This window comes from Podarcis cretensis (assembly GCF_951804945.1).
Source record: "Podarcis cretensis genome assembly, chromosome: 2".
NCBI lineage: Eukaryota > Metazoa > Chordata > Lepidosauria > Squamata > Lacertidae > Podarcis > Podarcis cretensis.
In genome coordinates this window covers 115,649,000-115,668,482 of record NC_137171.1, presented here as the reverse complement: position 1 = coordinate 115,668,482, position 19,483 = coordinate 115,649,000, and the positions used below count along the sequence as shown (strand labels likewise).

At 45.3% G+C, this 19,483-nt stretch overlaps 2 protein-coding genes across 3 annotated transcripts in view; one reads left to right on the top strand and one right to left on the bottom strand.

The window, feature by feature from the left end:
* Window positions 1–247: 247 nt before the first annotated feature.
* On the bottom strand, window positions 248–1,745 carry LOC307209087 (E3 ubiquitin-protein ligase TRIM15-like; the record flags this gene model as incomplete). 2 transcript variants are annotated; one of them, XM_079964193.1, is made up of 4 exons in its annotated part: window positions 248–320; window positions 369–525; window positions 1,015–1,037; window positions 1,542–1,745. In XM_079964193.1, the coding sequence occupies 4 exons, from the start codon at window positions 1,743–1,745 to the stop codon at window positions 303–305; spliced, it is 402 nt and encodes a 133-aa protein (XP_079820319.1). The 2 variants fall into 2 exon arrangements, with proteins under 2 accessions (XP_079820319.1, XP_079820318.1); XM_079964192.1 differs by lacking the exon at window positions 248–320 and having other exon boundaries at window positions 327–525.
* A 659-nt stretch (window positions 1,746–2,404) lies between these two features.
* Window positions 2,405–19,483, top strand: part of LOC307210943 (E3 ubiquitin-protein ligase TRIM7-like) — a 34,644-nt gene continuing 17,565 nt past the window's right edge. Inside the window, exons 1-5 of the mRNA XM_079967146.1 lie at window positions 2,405–2,451; window positions 15,807–16,256; window positions 17,983–18,075; window positions 18,601–18,735; window positions 19,256–19,278. Of these exons, the coding sequence (XP_079823272.1) occupies window positions 15,840–16,256; window positions 17,983–18,075; window positions 18,601–18,735; window positions 19,256–19,278 (668 nt within the window). The 5' untranslated portion in view covers window positions 2,405–2,451; window positions 15,807–15,839. The remainder of the gene's footprint in view (window positions 2,452–15,806; window positions 16,257–17,982; window positions 18,076–18,600; window positions 18,736–19,255; window positions 19,279–19,483) is intronic.

Here is a 19,483-nt window from a genome sequence, read left to right as displayed (position 1 = left end):
TGTGTGAGTTTTTTCAAGTGTCCCTGCATAAATCTGCATGTGGGTGACACACTGTTGCTGAAGAAATAAACATGTTGGCTTCATGTTTAGATGATGAAGACCAGAGAGGAGGAAGTTGTGGCCTTCACAATGTTGTTGGACTCTGATTATCAGCTGGGCTGATGGGAGTTGGAGTCCAAAACAAACAGAAGGCACCAGGCTGAGAGAGGCAGTCTCAGCAAATGGCATTTTGAGCCATGGTTGCAGGACCTCCTTTCCCCCTCAGTGAAATTTAAAGTTACCTTCCCTACTGACCCTCAAGTTCAATTTTTCTGGCTCTCCTAGCATTACAGAGAACACCTTGAGTTTTTCCTCAACCCCTTATGGACCAATTCAATAACCAGCATGAAATTCTTGCTGCCAATACCTTTGAACTGCTCCACAACAGCTTCCAGAAATGGATTTATATCATGGAGGTCCCAAACTTTCCACACCAATTCAGGAGGGAAAATTTTGGGAGGCTCAAATGTCTGTCTCCCCTCATGCCTGTGGAGAAATAAAAGGTTTAAGTATGCCAGCTGGCTCTCCATCCAACCTCAAATTCCCAAAGGAACCAATAGGAGAAGAGGGGAGAGGATCACAAAGGTCTCAAGAAACTGGCTGGTCAGATTCAAGGTGAATAATAAGAGGACAGCTGAAACGTATATTGAAATAAGCAGTGCAGGGAATAAAAGTGTGAACAATGGTTTGTTGCTTTCTTAGATACATCCCTGTTTTGGAAGACGGTTAAGACTACCAGGTAGAAACAAAAAGGAAGGAAAGAGAATCAGAATTAAACGAGAGATAAAAACGGAGAAAAGGAAGTTTGGAAGTGAAAATAGGAACTTTAGAAAAAGTGGGCCCCTATTGATTTGTTAAAAGTTGGAGGTCACAAAGACCCATACTGTCCCCTTGGGAACAACGGGTGTTTTTCCTTCTGTCCACATCCTTCACAGAACCGCAAAGCGCAAAGGAAAAGAAGAGGGATCTGCTTACCTCTGCAAAGTGCTTCTAATATCCTGCAGGGGAAAGAGAAAAAGAAGAGAACTCAGCATCCACGACTGGCCATACATCAAAGCCCACGCCCCGTGCCTCAGGCCAAGCAGGGTAATGTCATAAAATCAGAACACAGCCTCTTAAATGAAGCCCTGAGCAGGAACAAAAGAGGACCAGTAAGGGATCAGACCAAGGGATCCACCCAGTCCAGTCCCCTATTGGCAAGAGCAGCTTCTAAGAAGCTCACAAGGAGGCCGGGAAAGCAACACCACTAATTTGGGAGCCCGCAGCAGACCCATCATCAGCCAAGAGCAGAAAACATCTGATTCCATCATTGTTAAGTAACAAATTAAGGTGCACATTCTCTGTTTGTCCTCTTAAATGCTCCTGCACCTAAAATAAGAGAACCAGCTACCAGCTCCACAAAACCAAGCCACGTGATTTGTGAATAATGATAGAGGCAGAGACTGGTCTGGTTGTGGCCTTGACCTGGAGAAAATCTTGGGCTGCTTATGCCACCGTCCTACCTGCAAGAATTCACTGGGGCGCTGCTGAAGCTTCTCCTCCAGCTCCCGGATGATATTTTGAAGAGAGTCAAGTTCTCTGGAGAGCCAGCCCAGCTGCTCATTCGATTTCCTCGCAATCTCATCCTCCACCTCTTCCATCTGCTTCAGCAGCTCGTTTTCCCATTTTTCCAAAAACAAGTGTAGCTGCTTAAACTCACCCTTCATCTTCTGCCTACCTGATATTACTTTTCTCTGGAAGAAACATGTGGAAAGAAAAACAGGCCGTTAGCAACATTGCTACTCCTTCTGCAGCATAAAGAGGGTTTGAGGATTACTGCAGGGGAACAGGCTGTGTGCTTCTGAATTTTTGTATTTTCACAGATGATGCATCAGTTTTCAAGCAAAGGAAAATTTTCCTTCCAGTCAGAATAGGCTTCCCCAAACAAATAGGCATCTAAAAGTGTAGACCTTCCTGATGGCTTCAGGTTGTTATTTTAATTCTCTCCCAAGCATTAATTATTTTTCTTATTTGCTTACTTCCCAGTAAGAGCGACACTTACAACCAAGAATAAACTTTGCTCTCTTGTCCATGTTTTTTTTGCCCCAATTTTTGCCTCCTCCTCCTTCAGAGTCTTCAGGAACCCACAGAGCTGATCCTGAAAAGAAAAACCAAAGTTCTCATTTGGGTCCTGGTGAGAGGTTTATTGGAGATAATCATCAAAATCATCATTGAGACAGAGAGAAGAAAAGGAAAGCGAGTGGACAGTTGAATTATGTTATTGTTCCCCGGGTTCTGAGACTGCAGAGCCTGCTTCTGCCATCCAGAGTATTGAGCCTACGACAGATGCAACTGATGAGTGTTATGGAGAAATGTTGAGAAAAGACCCAGAAAGCTCCTTCTCCAGAAAATGTCATTCTCTTTCTATCACAGGTTGGATTTCCTTCTTTTTTAAAATTATCATTCAAACAAATTGCCCACTAATGCAAATAAAAGCTACCATACTGCAGGATGGGTATGGTGGCTGAGAAAGTGTTGTCATGTTTGTCCTGGAAAGCATTGTTGATATTCTAACATGGAAGGAGCGGAAGAGTTTATGTCAACCCTGCAGTCTAGGATTGCTACGAAGTCTTAGTCCCTGCGGGTTATTTTTTTAAGGGAATGCAATTGTGGGGGTTAGTTGATTGTTGCAGCATTGGGGCCGGTAGGGGTTCATTAAAGCTGTTGGAATACACTGCTTGCACTGCAAGCCTAAGATCAAACACCAGTGGTGACCTACATTAACACAACTGGTTTAAAACTCATGACTCTAGAGTTCTTTGCATAGTTTAGGGCTGGCAACAGGAGAAAGGAGGGTTGTTTTATGCCTCTAATGTTTTTGTTGTTGTTGAAGGACTGTACTTGTATATATAAATAGAATTACTGACATGGAAATACCACCAAAAAGGGAAAACTGCACCTCTTGATCTGAGCCATCACAATATTTTTGTCCTTTATAACAGCAAGCATCTCTGAGATGCCCAAAACACCAGCCTTCTAGGTTTTATTATTTGCTTGCCTTGCTAAAGCCATTGTACATTTCTTTCCATTCCAAAATAAATTGATGTACCGGTATTAATTCTTTCCATTTTTTTCAATGCTTGCTCTGCTATTAGTATTATCAGATTCTGAAGGGGGAAATTCAGTTTGCACTCATTTTGGCTGCATTTATTTTCCCTAGAAAAGCCAACTTAACATTGCTCAATCTTTCTAGATCAGCTTAATTTTATTTTACCTAATCATACCTAATATACACATCTAGTGGAGTCTTATAAGGCAAAGCAAGTCTCAGTCCCGTAAAAGCCAATATCTATCTTAGGATGTCTAAAATATAATTAGATGAGAGGCCTCCTGAGCATGTGCAGAGTCAGTTGACAGCAGACTGCATCCCTCACACCTAGAATTAGAGGAATAAACGCTCACTCAGAGGAGACAGTGGTTTGCGGACAGCCTTTAACCTTGATCACTAACTGGCTCAGTTTGTTAGAGCATGGTGCTTATAACATGAAGGTTGCAGGTTCGATCCCCTTATGGGACAACTGCATATTCCTGCATTGAGGGTTGGACTAGATCCTCAGGATCCCTTCCAAGTCTACAATTCTATGATTTTAATTCCCATCATATATACTGTACTAGCCGTTCCTATGAATGGTTCATTCTTACCTTGTAGTCTTGGACGGCTTCTTCCACAGAAACAACCCTGTGGCCGCTGTGCCCTTGGGATGTGTCACACTCCCCACAGAAGGGGGCTTCATCCTCCCGGCAAAAGAGGTCCAGGGTCTTCTGGTGCCTCTGACATTCTGAGCGCCTCCTTCGAGCATCTCTCTCCTCAGAATGATCCCACTCACTGATGATTCCAACCATATTTGTGAGAAGCCTGTTTCGCTTGTAGTCTGTTTTTACAGCCTTTCTGCACTCGGGGCACCTGGTTTTCTTACCAGACTCCTCCCAGCATCTCAAGATGCAGCTTTCGCAGAAGTTGTGCCTGCAGCCCAGTTCCACCGGACGAGTAAAGTAACTGAGGCAGATGGAACAGGTGACTTCACTCCGGATCCTCTTTCTGTACCTCTCCTCAGCCATGGCTCCACTCCTGTTGAGAGGGACCACTCTCCTTCTCCAGAAGCAGCCGCACCTGGAAGAGAGATGGAGCAGAGTCAGGATCCCTGTGAACTTTAATCTGAAATGGGAAATGTAACCCCTGCCCCATCCGTATGGACCTTCTCAGCAGTGGGACCCGCCCTGTGCAACGCCCTCCCATCAGATGCCAATGAGATAAAAGAAATACACAACTTTTAGACGATATAGAAGGCAGGCCTGTATTGGGAAGCTTTTAATGTTTGATGTTTTATATGTGGGATGAAAGAAATGCATCTCCTACACTCTGGAAAGAAAGATGATCACCCCCCCTCAAGTATTTAGGAAAGGCAAATCTCATCACAAGAACTACAAAGGGGGACAGATTCCTCCTCGCCAGAACAGCCATGGAGTCTGTTGCTCAGTGGGTATCACGCCCCACCACGCGCGCCGCAGCTGGAGCCCAGACCCCGCGTGATTGGGAAGAATCCCTGCCGCATCACCCCCTGGCCAGCCAATCGGCTGGTTCTGAGGGCGTGGCCTGCCTTATTTAAGGCGGGAGGGGCTCTCCCTCTTTGCCGCCTGCCAGCTATTCCGGTTTTTTGCCACCCTCCAGCCCTATAAGGTTTTCCTCCTGCATCTGCTTTGTAGACCAAAGGTCCTAGCTCAATTCTTAAAATCTCCAGGAAGGATTGGGAGGAACCCATGTCTGCAACCTGAACTGCAATTGCCCAGTGTTTTCCCCCATGGACAGCTGCAAAATTGCCGGTGGTCTTGGCAAACCACTTAATGAGTTGCTTTGGTTTGATTCCTGCATTGTAGGGGGTTGGTCTAGATAACCCTTGGGTCCCTTTCAACTCTGCAATTCTACGGTTCTATTATTTTCTTGCCTGTTTTAGCAGTTCCAATGCACTGTGTTAAATTGTTTTGAATTGCATTCTGTTGTTTCATATATATATATATATGCGGGGTATTTAAATACGTTTGCAATTTGCATTCCAAGTAATTCAAAATTTAATGCAATAAAAATGTAAGAAACATGGCAATAAAAAATACAATTGAAAATCAACATGGATATTTAATTTACCACCTCAGTTAAACTTGCCATTGAAGTTTTTCCGCATGTGGAAAAACCCTGGTCCAGAAACAGCTTCCTTTGTATTTTATTTTAACACAAACACCACTTTTTTTAAAAAAAATCTCTAGGCAGTTGACAATAAAGATTTATGTTTAAAGGACATGGGAGAGGAGGTAAACAGGGGGCTGGATGTGAGAGAGGCACTTTTAACTTCATTTTAAAAAATCATCATGAGGATGGTTCCCATGATGTAGATCACAAGAGGACGCAGTATTATTTCCCGCGTTTCTTAGCTGCTGTGTACAAAAACTTGGCTCTTATCGAATTAGCAAGGTAAAAGATGGAGAGGTTAAATCGGCTAAAATCCAGGTGTAAACACAAAGCAAAACCGCGTGCAATAGGAAAGTCCTAAAATGCTCAACACAAATAGGAGCAGTTCCTGACCAATCGTGGGAAGTGCTAAAAAGTGCGTGGATGGCGCTGGAATTTTTGGGAGCTAAACTCCCCCACCCGCGCGCCCCAAAAACCCGCACCTGGAGATGCAGGATTTGAACCCGGGACCTTCTGCACGGAAAGCAGATGAGAGGAGACGGACACACAGATTGAAGTGACGGCTTCTTGAGATATTCATCTGCCTCTCCCCCCGCGCCGCTCCGTTTTTCTTCCTAATTTAACAGCAATTTCTAAGAAATCTGAACCCTTCATTTCATACACAGGTTTTCTATAGCTCACTCAGCTCGCGGAAAGAGACCTGCAGTCCCAATTATTTCAAAGAATCGCCAGGGATGTCCAGGAAGGACAAAACCGAGGCCGGGGGGGGGGGGGGAACCACCGTCATTCATGTTCGCATGGCTAAATAAAACGCACTCACACGTATCGTGTACACGTGACGACATCTCCGCGCAAAGGGCACGGAAAGGACCCCGCAGCGTTACGCGCGAATTTGTTGAGACTTAAATCTCGCTGAACTCCTTTATGTTAGGAAACAAATATGGATGCTGAATTTGTAATTTTGTTTGTAATTTTTCTTTTTCTTTTTTTCTGTGGTTTGGGAAATAAAATTATTTTTTTTAAAAAAACTCGCTCAATTCCTTGATCGGGGTCTGCAAATGGGGTCCGAGAATAAATGTACCTTTATTTTTCCGTGTTCAGGGCAGAGCAGAGATAGGGAGCAAAGGAAAGAGAGGAGGTATTACAAAATAAAAGCCATTCACACGACCGTGTACACGTATCTCCCGCGCGACATACTGGGGAAAAGGGTCCTGCCGGGTGAGGCGCGCCTATTGCGCAATGAATCTCTCTCACCTTAGAGATCTTGAGGGACGAGATCGGTGAGCAAAGCGGATCCGAGCCGGAGAATCCTTCCGTCTCCACGTCCGGCCAAAGCAGGAATTCGTAGCGCTCCTAATCCGGCGTAGAGAGGAGCAAGGGGACCCCTTTTTGCCTGATCCGGAGCAGCTCTGGTGAGCAGCAAGAGGAGGCGCCGAAGCAGCAGGCAAGGAAATCAAAATCGCCGCCGCGAGAAAAGGAGCCAGTCAGAGACTGCCACTCTGTTGATGAATGGATCTTGGGGTTGTGAATGGATAGGCGGGGGCGGGGCGACGCCGCTTCACTTGGCAGCCAATCAGCTCTGGCGAGGCTCCAAAGTGCAGAACTGCGATCCTTATCCCTATATATGGAGAACTGAGACAATCGTAATCAGGGAGACAATCAATTCAGGCAAGGCTCTTATTCTGCATTCAAAGAGGGGATGCGTGTCTGCATTTCAGAAAAGCATTTTATTGCATGATGTTCACATATAATAGATACAATTTAAAATGCAATCAGCAGCAACCATAGCTTCTGGTCTATCATTCTGTTTGGGGAGCGCGAGCGGAACAGCAGCTTAAAGTTAGAACCGATAGTTCAGAGCATGTTTATGGGTTTTGGAGCCCACAGTTTCGTTGTCAGCAATAGGCTGATGAGACCCAGCTCTGCGTCTCCTTTACAACATCTGCCGGTGAGGCAGCGCGTGTCCTGGACTTAGAAATGGGGATTAGGTAAACCCCCGACCCACATAATCGATCGCATGAAACAGCACACGCACACAATTTGAAGGGCAACGTCCACCAACTTTGGGGGTGGCCGCCTCAAATGTTTTGTATTTGATAGGACTTGGCTCCTATGCCGGAGGCAAACTTTGCAGATTTTACAAAATAAAAAAATTCCTTCCAGTAGCACCTTAAAGACCAACTAAGTTAGTTCTTGGTATGAGCTTTCGTGTGCATGCACACTTCTTCAGATACACTGAAACAGAAGTCACCAGACCCTTCTATATAGTGAGAAGGTGGGGAGGGGTATTACTCAGAAGGGTGGTGGGATTCAGCAGCTTCTGAATTGCAACTTATTACCAAACTTATGCAACTTATTTGCAACTTATTACCAAACTTAAAACCATGGAGAGACCTGGTCTGAACAAAGACATTGGATTCTTATCTCATTATACATGACAAAACCATTTTTCACCTTCTCACCCCTTGCTTTTTCCTGTAAGACCTATTGCAGTCCTTAAGAGTCGTCAACAGGCTCATCACAGCTATCTGCCAATCACCCAATCCCACCACCCTTCTGAGTAATACCCCTTTGTTTTGCAGATTTTGATCCTATCAGGCTGGGATTCCCTTAGGCATTGGGAGGGGCTAAGCATCTGCAGCCCTGGAGGCATCCCACCCCCCCTTTTTGCAAAAGCATTACCAACCAAGAGTGGGACTATGATTGGATCTTCTACGCGTCAACAAAGCCACTTGCAATTGAATAAGATACGCTTATCTCTTGCATGAAGTGACTGCCTATCTGTCTTGCCTTGCAAGAATCGCCCTGCTCCAAAGGGTGTGTCTAAATGAAGGGAAGGGAGGGCTAGGGGTTATTGTTCTAATGTATATTGTGGAAATAATTTTTTTTTTAATTGTCCACTTTAGAGGAATGACAGATGAAGATGATGGACTTTTCAGAGCTAGCCAACCTGACTGGAAGAGTCAGCGACCAGAAGGAGGAGGATGCCAGGAAGAATGGATGAAATTTAAAGACTATTCACTTAAATCCGTTACAATGACTTAATTGGAAAAACTGGCAAATATCAGATAGGCTTAGGATTTAAATAAGTGATGTTAGAGAATAATATGTTTAAAGTTAAAATGGAAAGAAAGAAAGATGTTAAGTGAATAAGTTAATATTACGAGAAAAATTGGTTTTGGAAAACTGTTACAGTGATATACACTGAAATTCAGCTAGGGGGATTTGAGGAAGTCATTTAACAATGTTACTAAGATTGATCAATTTCAGTTATGATTTATGTTTGTTTAAAATTTTGGAAAATCAATAGAAATTTTGAAAAATAAAAATAAAAATTGTCCATTTTATTGCATGATGTTCACATATAATAGATATAATTTAAAATGCAATCAGCAACAACCATAGCTTCTGGTTATCATTTCTTTGTGGGGAGCGGGAGCGGAACAGCAGCTTAAAGTTAGAACCGATAGTTCAGAGCATGTTTAAGGGGTTTGCAGCCCAGACTTTCGTTGTCAGCAATATGCGGATGACACCCAGCTCTGGGTCTCCTTTACGGCATCTGCCGGTGAGGCAGCGCATGTCTCATCCCTGCTCTTATTCTGCATTGGGGGGGGGGACGTCTGCATTTCAGAAAATCATTTTATTGCATTTTCACAAAAAATCAGTGCTTTTTTCTTTAAAAAAATGTTTAGGGGTACTCTCACTTTCCTACTGATATTGAAATACTGCCCCTTAATGAGGCCAAACTTAGATTCACAAAATGTTTAGGGGTATGCGTCCCCCCAGGAAAAAAGCACTGCCTATAAAAAACATAATTTTCAGTCAATGACAACCATAGCTGCTAGTCTGTCCTTTCTTTGGGGGAAGCAGGGAGCGGAACAGCAGCTTGAAGTTAGAACAAAGAGCATGTTTATGGGGTTTGGAGCCCAGAGTTTTGGAGCGCGTTGTCAGCAAAATGCTGATTTAACAGTAATATGATGATTCAACAGCAATGTGGTGTTGAAGCACTGATTCTTCAACATCAACTTTGTTGGACTGGTCATGTTGTGTGGATGCCTGATGATCGTCTTCCAAAGCAACTACGTACTCTATTCCAAACTTAAAAGTGGAAAGCGTAATGCTGGTGGTCAACAAAAGAGGTTCAAAGACTCTCTCAAGGCAAATCTTAAAAAATGTAGTATAAACACCAACAACTGGGAAACACTGGCCTGTGAGCGCTGCAATTGGAGAACAGCCTTTACCAAAGGTGTCATGGGCTTTGAAGACGCTCGAACTCAGGACAAAAGGGAGAAACGTGCTAAGAGGAAGGCACACTTGGCAAACCCTCACCGTGATCAACTACTGCCCGGAAACCTAGGTCCCCACTGTGGAAGGACGTGTGGATCCAGAATTGGCCTCCACAGTCACTTACAGACTCACTGTTAAGACCGTGTTCATGGAAGACAATCTTACTCGGCTACAGGTGGTCGCCAAAGAACAAGAAAGAAGATAATACACAGCATCTGCCGGTCAGGCAGCAAATGTCATGGACTTGGTAATGGACTGGATTAGGTAAACCCCGACCCACATAACTGATCACATGACGCAGCACATGTACAGTGGTACCTCGGGTTACAGACGCTTCAGGTTATGTGTTTTTGAGTTGCGCACTGCGCCAAACCCAGAAGTACCAGAACGGGTTACTTCCAGGTTTCGGCGCTCGCACATGCGCAGAAGCAGACACTGCGGGTTGCGAATGTGCTTCCCGCACAGATCACGTTCGCAACCTGAGGTTCCCCTGTACACTGTTTGAAGGGCAACATCCACCAACTTAGGGTGGGGGGCTGACCCCCTCAAATATTTTATGTTTTATAGGAGTTGGTTCCCATGCTGACTCATTTCCCCCCTTTTTTGCAAAAGCATTACCAGCGGGAATGGGACTTTGACTGGATCTTCTACTCTTGAACAGCCTATTTGCAATTGAATCTAATACGCTTATCTCTTGCATGAAGCAACTGCCTTCCGGCATGCCTTGCAAGAACAAATTCCTTTCCCCACACAAATAACCCAGAGATGCATTTTAAATTAAAGGACACATTCTACTCATATGAAGAGACACTGATTCCCAGACTGGATTGAGAAGGCACGGGCCTTAGGTTGCCTACCCCTGGTCTAAAAGAAGGGAAAAGGGTGCCTAGGGGTTGTTTTGTAGGCAGCCCTGGCTACAAGCGCCCCAGGCGAATGGTGCCTCAGGTCCTGGCCAAGGGGGTGCTTGTGAGGAGGCACCTCTCTATGGGGCAGGGGGGCAGCTCAGAGAACAGGGGCAGCAGCTGTGGCTGCCCAGAGGACAAGACTCTAAGCCAGTGTAGTGTAATGTTTAGAGCCCACAAAAATCTCTTGCAGTCGCAGTCAGAATGCAGAAAACCAATGAGAGAAACCTGCAGGTGCAAGTACGCTGTTTGAAAGTGCACAACACAGTGTGACTTTAAATGACCTTGTGGATGAAACATCAGGGCTTGGATCGAAACATTATAAAAGTAGGTCATGTTGTAAATAGACAGACATGGAACTGAGCGCCAGGCTGGTTTAGTTGTTTCCAGAGTCTCAAATATTTGAGATTTCAAATATTTTGATCCTAGTATTGTCCAACCAACCAAGGGTGCTGTATGCATATATTCTAGGGTTGCTCATATCGGTAAATTTGGACCAACAGTAGGAGAACACTTCAATCTCCCAGGACATTCTATACAAGATCTCAAAGTACTGTAGCTATCTTAAAGGTAGAGGGTAAAGGGACCCTGACCATTAGGTCCAGTCGTGACCGACTCTGGGGTTGCACGCTCATCTCCCTCTATAGGCCGAGGGAGCCAGCGTACAGCTTCCGGGTCATGTGGCCAGCATGACTAAGCCGCTTCTGGCGAACCAGAGCAGCACACGGAAACGCTGTTTACCTTCCCGCCGGAGCGGTACCTATTTATCTACTTGCACTTTGACGTGCTTTCAAACTGCTAGGTTGGCAGGAGCAGGGACCAAGCAACAGGAGCTCACCCCGTTGCAGGGATTCGAACGATTCATAGCTGTCTTATTACAAAAGAATTTCAGAAATAGACTGGAAAGAGAAGTTGCTGAATTGCAACTTATTACCAAACTTAAAACCATGGAGAAGCCTGGTCGGAATAGAGACATTCGATTCTTATCTCATTATACATGATAAAGCTATTTTTAGCCATCTCACCCCTTGCTTTTTCCTGTAAGACCAATTGCAGTCCTCAACAGGTTTACCACACCTATCAGCTAATCACCCATCCCCACCACCCATAGAATCATAGAGTTGGAAGAGACCACAAGGGCCATCGAGTCCAACCCCCCTGCCAAGCAGGAAACACCATCAGAGCACTCCTGACATATGGTTGTCAAGCCTCTGCTTAAAGACCTCCAAAGAAGGAGACTCCACCACACTCCTTGGCAGCAAATTCCACTGTCGAACAGCTCTTACTGTCAGGAAGTTCTTCCTAATGTTTAGGTGGAATCTTCTTTCTTGTAGTTTGGATCCATTGCTCCGTGTCCGCTTCTCCTTTCTCCCTCCTCTATGTGACATCCTTTTATATATTTGAACATGGCTATCATATCACCCCTTAACCTCCTCTTCTCCAGGCTAAACATGCCCAGCTCCCTTAGCCGTTCCTCATAAGGCATCGTTTCCAGGCCTTTGACCATTTTGGTTGCCCTCCTCTGGACACGTTCCAGTTTGTCAGTGTCCTTCTTGAACTGTGGTGCCCAGAACTGGACACAGTACTCCAGGTGAGGTCTGACCAGAGCAGAATACAGTGGCACTATTACTTCCCTTGATTTAGATGCTATACCCTTCTGAGTAATACCCCTCCCCACCCTCTCACTATATATAAGGATCTGGTGACTTCTGTTTCAGTGTATCTGAAGAAGTGTGCAGGCACACGAAAGCTCATACCAAGAACAAACTTAGTTGGTCTCTAAGGTGCTACTGGACTTGGGACGCGGGTGGCGCTGTGGGTTAAACCACAGAGCCTAGGGCTTGCCGATCAGAAGGTCGGCGGTTTGAATCCCCACAACTTGCTCCTGCAACTGCTCCTGCCAACCTAGCAGTTCAACAGCACGTCAAAGTGCAAGTACATAAATAGGTACCACTCCGGCGGGAAGGTAAATGGCGTTTCCGTGCACTGCTCTGGTTCGTCAGAAGTGGCTTAGTCATGCTGGCCACATGACCCGGAAGCTGTACGCCGGCTCCCTCGGCCAGTAAAGAGAGATGAGTGCCACAACCCCAGAGTTGTCCGCAACTGGACCTAATGGTCAGGGATCCTTTTACCTTTATACTACCCCTTGCTTTTTCCTGTAGGACTAATTGCAGTCGTTAACAGTAGTCAACAGGTTTACCATACCCATTGAGTCAACCACTCATCTCCTACTACCCTTCTGAGAAAAACACCTTCCCACTATATATAAGGGTCTGGTGCCTTCTGTTTCAGTGTATCTGAAGAAGTGTGCATGCACACGAAAGCTTATACCCAGAACAAATTTAGTTGGTCTCTAAGGTGCTACTGGACAATTAAAAAAAAATTAAAATTTATCTTCATTGTCTACATTAGAACAATAACCCCTAGCCCTCCCTTCCCTGCATTTAGACACACCCTTTGGAGCGGGGCAGCGATTCTTGCAAGGCAAGACAGAAAGGCAGTCGCTTCATGCAAGAGATAAGCGTATCTCCTTCAATTGCAAGTGGCTTTGTTGACGAGTAGCAGATCCAATCATAGTCCCACTCGCGGGGGTAATGCTTTTGCAAAAAGGGGAGGGGGGGATGCCTCCAGGGCTGCAGATGCTTAGCCCCTCCCAATGCCTAAGGGAGTCCCAGCCTGATAGGATCAAAATCTGCAAAGTTTGTCTCCGGCATAGGAGCCAAGTCCTATAAAATATAGAATATTTGAGGCGGCCAGCCACCTACCCAAAGTTGGTGGACGTTGCCCTTCAAATGGTGTGCGTGTGCTGTTTCGTGCGATCGCTTATGTGGGTCGGGGTTTACCTTATTCAGTCCATTTCTAAGTCCAGGACACGCGCTGCCTCACCGGCAGATGCTGTAAAGGAGACCCAGAGCTGGGTGTCATCCGCATATTGCTGACAACGAAATTCTGGGCTGCAAACCCCATAAACATGCTCTGAACTATCGGTTCTAACTTTAAGCTGCTGTTGCGCTCCCGCTCCCCACAAAGCAATGATAACCAGAAGCTATGGTTGTTGCTGATTGCATTTTAAATTATATCTATTATATGTGAACATCATGCAATAAAATACTTTTCTGAAATGCAGACACGCACCCCCTCTTTGAATGCAGAATAAGAGCAGGGATGCGACCTTGCCTGAACTGATTGTCTCCCTGATTACGATTGTCTCAGTTCTCCATATGTAGGGATAAGAATCGCAGATCTGCATTTTGGAGCCTCGCAAGAGCTGATTGGCTGCCAAGTGAAGCGGCGTTGCCCCGCCCCCGCCTATCCATTCACAACCCCAATATCCATTCATCAACAGAGTGGCAGTCTCTGACTGGCTCCTTTTCTCGCGGCGGCGATTTTGATTTCCTTGCCTGCTGCTTCGGCTCCTCCTCCTGCTGCTCACCGGAGCTGCTCCGGATCAGGCAAAAAGGGGTCCCCTTGCTCCTCTCTACGCCGGATTAGGAGCGCTACGAATTCCTGCTTTGGCCGGACGTGGAGACGGAAGGATTCTCCGGCTCGGATCCGCTTTGCTCACCGATCTCGTCCCTCAAGATCTCTAAGGTGAGAGAGATTCATTGCTCAATAGGCGCGCCTCACCCGGCAGGACCCTTTCCTAGTATGTCGCGCGGGAGATACGTGTACACGGTCGTGTGAATGGCTTTTATTTTGCGATGGGGTCGTTCACTTCTCTTACCCTCCGTTTTTCTTCCTTTGTTGTCACTTATCTCTTTCTTTGCTCCCTCTCGCTGCTCTGCCCGGACTCGGAAAAATAAAGGTAAATTTATTCTAGGACCCCATTTGCTGACCCCGATCAAGGAGTTGAGCGAGATTTATGGTTCAAAAAGGTCGCGCGTAACGCTGCGGGGTCCTTTCCGTGCCCTTTGCGCGGGGATGTCGTCTCGTGTACACGATACGTGTGGGTGCGTTTTATTTAGTGATGGGAAGATGAATGATGGAGGTTCTTCCCCCCCTGGCCTCGGTTTTGTCCTTCCTCGACATCACTGGCGATTCTTTAAAAGAATCGGGATTGCAGGTCTCTTTCTGCGACTTGCGTGAGCTGAGAAAACCTGTAAATGAAATGAAGGGTTCAGATTTCTAGCTCCCAAAAATTCCAGCGCCATCCCACCCTTTTTAGCACTTGCCACGATCTGCTCTTATTTTTGTTTTCCTTTAAACATAAATCTTTATTGTCAACTGCCTAGAGATTTCATTTTAAAAAGTGGTGTGTATGTGTTTAAATAAAATAAAATACAAAGGAAGCTGTTTCTGGACCAGGGTTTTTCCACACGGCGAAAAACTTCAATGGCAAGCTTAACTGAGGTGGTAAATTAAATATCCATGTTGATTTTCGATTGTATTTTTATTGATGTGTTTCTTACATTTTTATTGCATTAAATTTTGAATTACTGGGAATGCAAATGGCAAACGTATTAAAATACCACGGGAACAGAATGAAATTCAAAACCACTGAGCCCAGGGCATTGGAACTGCTAAAAAAGCAAGAAAATAATAGAATCGTAGAATTGCAGAGTTGGAACGGACCCCAAGGGTCATCTAGTCCAACCCTCTACAATGCAGGAATGAAACCATTAAGTGGTCTGCCAAGACCACCGGCAATTTTGCAGCTGTCCATGGGGGAAAACACTGGGCAACTGCAGTTCAGGTTGCAGACATGGGTCCCTCCCAATCCTTCCTGGAGATTTTAAGAATTGAGCTAGGACCTTTGGTCTACAAAGCAGATGCAGGACGAAAACCTTATAGGGCTGGAGGGTGGCAAAAAACCGGAATAGCTGGCAGGCGGCAAAGAGGGAGAGCCCCTCCCGCCTTAAATAAGGCAGGCCACGCCCTCAGAACCAGCCGATTGGCTGGCCAGGGGGTGATGCGGCAGGGATTCTTCCCAATCCCGCGGGGTCTGGGCTCCAGCTGCGGCGCGCGTGGTGGGGCGTGATACCCACTGAGCAAGAGACCCCATGCTGTTCTGGCGAGGAGGAATCTGTCCCCCTTTGTAGTTCTTGTGATTGGATTTGCCTTTCCTAAATACTTGAGGGAGGGTGATCATCTTTCTTTCCAGGTGTAGGAGATGCATTTCTTTGATCCCACATATAAAACATAATAAAACGTCAAACATTAAAAAGTTCCCCATATAGGGAATTACAATGTATTCTAAACGTTGTGTATTTCTTTCATCTCCTTGACATCTGATGGGAGGGCGTTGCACAGGGTGGGTCCCACTGCTGAGAAGGTCCATACGGATGGGGCAGGGGTTACATTTCCCATTTCAGATTAAAGTTCACAGGGATCCTGACTCTGCTCCATCTCTCTTCCAGGTGTGGCTGATCCGTTAAAACAGGAGTGAAGGAATGGATGTGGACAAGTACAGGAAGAGGATCCAAAGTGAAGTCACCTGTTGCGTCTGCCTCAGTTACTTTACTCGCCCAGTAGAACTGGGCTGCGGGCACAACTTCTGCAAAACCTGCATCTTGAGATGCTGGGAGGAGTCTGGTGAGAGAACCAGATGCCCTGAGTGCAGAACGGTTGTAGAAAAGGACTTCAGGCAAAACAGGCTTCTCGCAGATTTGGTTGGAATCATCAGTGAGTGGGATTATGTTGCAGAGATAGATGCTCAAAGGAGGCGCTCAAAATGTCAGAGGCACCAGAAGACCCTGGACCTCTTTTGCCGGGACGATGAAGCCCCCTTCTGTGGGGAGTGTGACACATCCAAAGGGCACAGCGGCCACAGGGTGGTTCCTGTGGAAGAAGCCGTCCAAGACTACAAGGTAAGAATGAACCATTCATAGGAACGGCTAGTATATATGATGGGAATTAAAATCATAGAATTGTAGACTTGGAAGGGATCCTGAGGATCTACTCCAACCCCCTGCAATGCAGGAATATGCAGTTGTCCCATAAGGGGATCGAACCTGCAACCTTCATGTTATAAGCACCATGCTCTAACAAACTGAGCCATTCAACAATCAAGGTTAAAGGCTGTCCACAAACCACTGTCTCCTCTGAGTGAGCGTTTATCCCTCTAATCCTAGGTGTGAGGGATGCAGTCTGCTGTCAACTGACTCTGCTCATGCTCAGGAGGCCTCTCATCTAATTATTTTACACATCCTAAGATAGATATTGGCTTTTATGGGACTGAGGCTTGCCTATAAGACTCCACTAGATGTGTATATTAGGTATGATTATGAAAAAAAAATTAAGCTGATCTAGAAAGACTGAACGATGTTAAGTTGGCCTTTCTAGGGAAAATAAATGCAGCCAAAATGAATGCACTTTGCAAACTGCCTTTCCTGTTTCAGAATCTGATAATACAAAGCGCAGAGCAAGCATTGCAAGATTGGAAATAACTAATACATCAATTTATTTGGAATGGAAAGAAATGTACAATTGCTTTAGAAAGGCAAGCAAATAATAAACCTAGAAGGATGATGATTTGCTTGCTGTTATAAAGGGGGAGTTGTGTAGTAGTTGGCATACTGGCGTAAAGTTGAAGATAAACATTTTAGGCTCCCAGAGACGATGCCATGAAAGCTGTTTTCAGAAAAATAATTATGGGTGTCAAAGGAGGGTAGGAAAAAGCATTGTGATGGCTCAGATCAAGAGGTGAAGATTTCTCTCCTTGGTTGAATTTCCATGTTGGCAAATGTATTTATATATACAGGTGCAGCCATTCAACAACAACAAGAAAAACATTAGAGACATACAACAACCCTGCTTTCTCCTGTTGTCAGCACTAAACCATGCAAAGAACTCAAGATTCATGAGTTTTAAACCAGTTGTATTAATATAAGGCTCTTAGGCTGATCTTAGGCTATTAGTGCAGGACCTGCTGAGCTGTTTCAGATGAGGAGGAGAGTGAAAGCAGATTTCAGATTTACAGGCAAAGTTCAGATCCACGTGCTTGGATAAATGCATGGTCAGTTTTTTATGAAGCAAGCCATATATTCCAACAGCTTTAACCAACCCCTCCAAGCCACGCTGCTGCTACAGTCAACTAATCTCTACAAGTGCATAAAAAACAAAATCCTCAGGGACTAAGAAACTTCAGAACAATCCTTGACTGGAGAGTTGACACGAACTCTTCTGCTCTCTGCATGTTATTATATCACATGTTAGAAACACTTTCTCAGCCACAATACCCACACTGTAGTATGATAGCTTTTATTTGCATTAGTGGGCAATTTGTTTGAATGATAATTTAAAAAGAAGGAAATCCAACCTGTGATAGAAAGAGAATGACATTTTCTGGAAATGGGGCTTTCTGGGTCTTTTCTCAACATTTCTCCATAACACTCATCAGTTGCATCTGTCGTAGGCTCAATACTCTGGATGGCAGAAGCAGGCTCTGCAGTCTCAAAACCTGGGGAACAATAACATAATTCAACTGTCCTCTCTCTCTTCTTTTCCTCTCTCTGTCTCAATGACGATTATGATGGTTATCTCCTAGAAACCTCTCACCAGGACCCAAATGAGAAATTTGGTTTTTCTTTTCAGGATCAGCCCTGCAGGTGCCTGGAGACTGTGAAGGAGGAGGAGGCAGAAAACCTGGCGTATAACAGAACAGAAAAGACCAATCACCGCCTGCTTGTAAGTGTCGCTCTTACTGGGAAGTAAGCAAATAATCAAAAAAACTAATGTTGGGCGGTGGGGAGGAGATATAAAATTACATCCTGAAGCCATCAGGCTGCTCCACTCTTTTAGATGTCTACAGTGGTACCTTGGGTTAAGTACTTTATTCATTCTGGAGGTCCGTTCTTAACCTGAAACTCTTCTTAACCTGAAGCACCACTTTAGCTAATGGGGCCTCCCACTGCCGGAGCACGATTTCTGTTCTCATCCTGAAGCAAAGTTCTTAACCCCAGGTACTATTTCTGGGTTAGCGGAGTCTGTAACCTGAAGCGTATGTAACCCGAGGAACCACTGTATTTACTTGGGGACGCCTCTTCTGATGGGAAGGAAAATTTTCCTTTGCTTGAAAACTGATGCATCATCTGTGAAAATACAAAAATTCAGAAGTACCTGCCCTGTTCCCCTGCAGTAATCCTTTTCATTCTGCAGAAGGAGTGGCAATGTTGCTAACAGCCCGTTTTTCTTTCCATCTATTTCTTGCAGGAGCAACTAATGTCTGATAGGCAGAAGATGAAGGGTGAGTTTAGGCAGCTACATTCGTTTCTGGATGAACAGGAATACCAACTGCTGAAGCAGCTGGAAGAGGTGGAGAATGAGATTGCGAGGAAACTCAAGCAGGTAGGAGAGTGGCATCAGCAGCCCAAGCTTTTCTCCAGGTCAAGGTCACTACCAGACCAGTCTCTGCCTTTGTCATTGTACAAAAAGTGACGTGGCTTGGTTTTGTGGAGCTGGTAGCTGGTTCTCTTATTTTAGGTGCAGGAGCATCTAAGAGAACAAGCAGAGAATGCTCACCTTAATGCAGACTAGAGATTTCTGTTACTTAACAATGATGGAATCAGATGTTTTCTGCTATTGGCTGATGATGGGTCTGCTGCTGGCTCCCAAATTAGTGATGTTGCTTTCCTGGCTTCCTTGTGAGCTTCCTAGAAGCTGCTCTTGCCAATAGGGGACTGGACTGGGTGGATCCCTTGGTCTGATCCCTTACTGGTCCTCTTTTGTTCCTGCTCAGGGCTTCATTTAAGAGGCTGTGTTCTGATTTTATGACATTACCCTGCTTGGACTGAGGCATGGGGCGTGGGCTTCGATGTATGGCCAGTCGTGGATGCTGAGTTCTCTTCTTTTCCTCTTTCCCTTGCAGGATCATGGAAGCACTTCGCAGAGGTAAGCAGATCCCTCTTCTTTTCCTTTGCACTTTGCGGTTCTGTGAAGGTGGCACTTTGTGACTTCCAACTTTTAACAAATCATTAGGGGCCCATTTTTTCTGAGGTTCCTATTTTCACTTCAAAACTCCCCTCCCCTTGGTTTCTATCTTTTGATTCCTCCTGCTGTAATTCTGATTCTCTTTCCTTTTCCAAAACAGGGATGT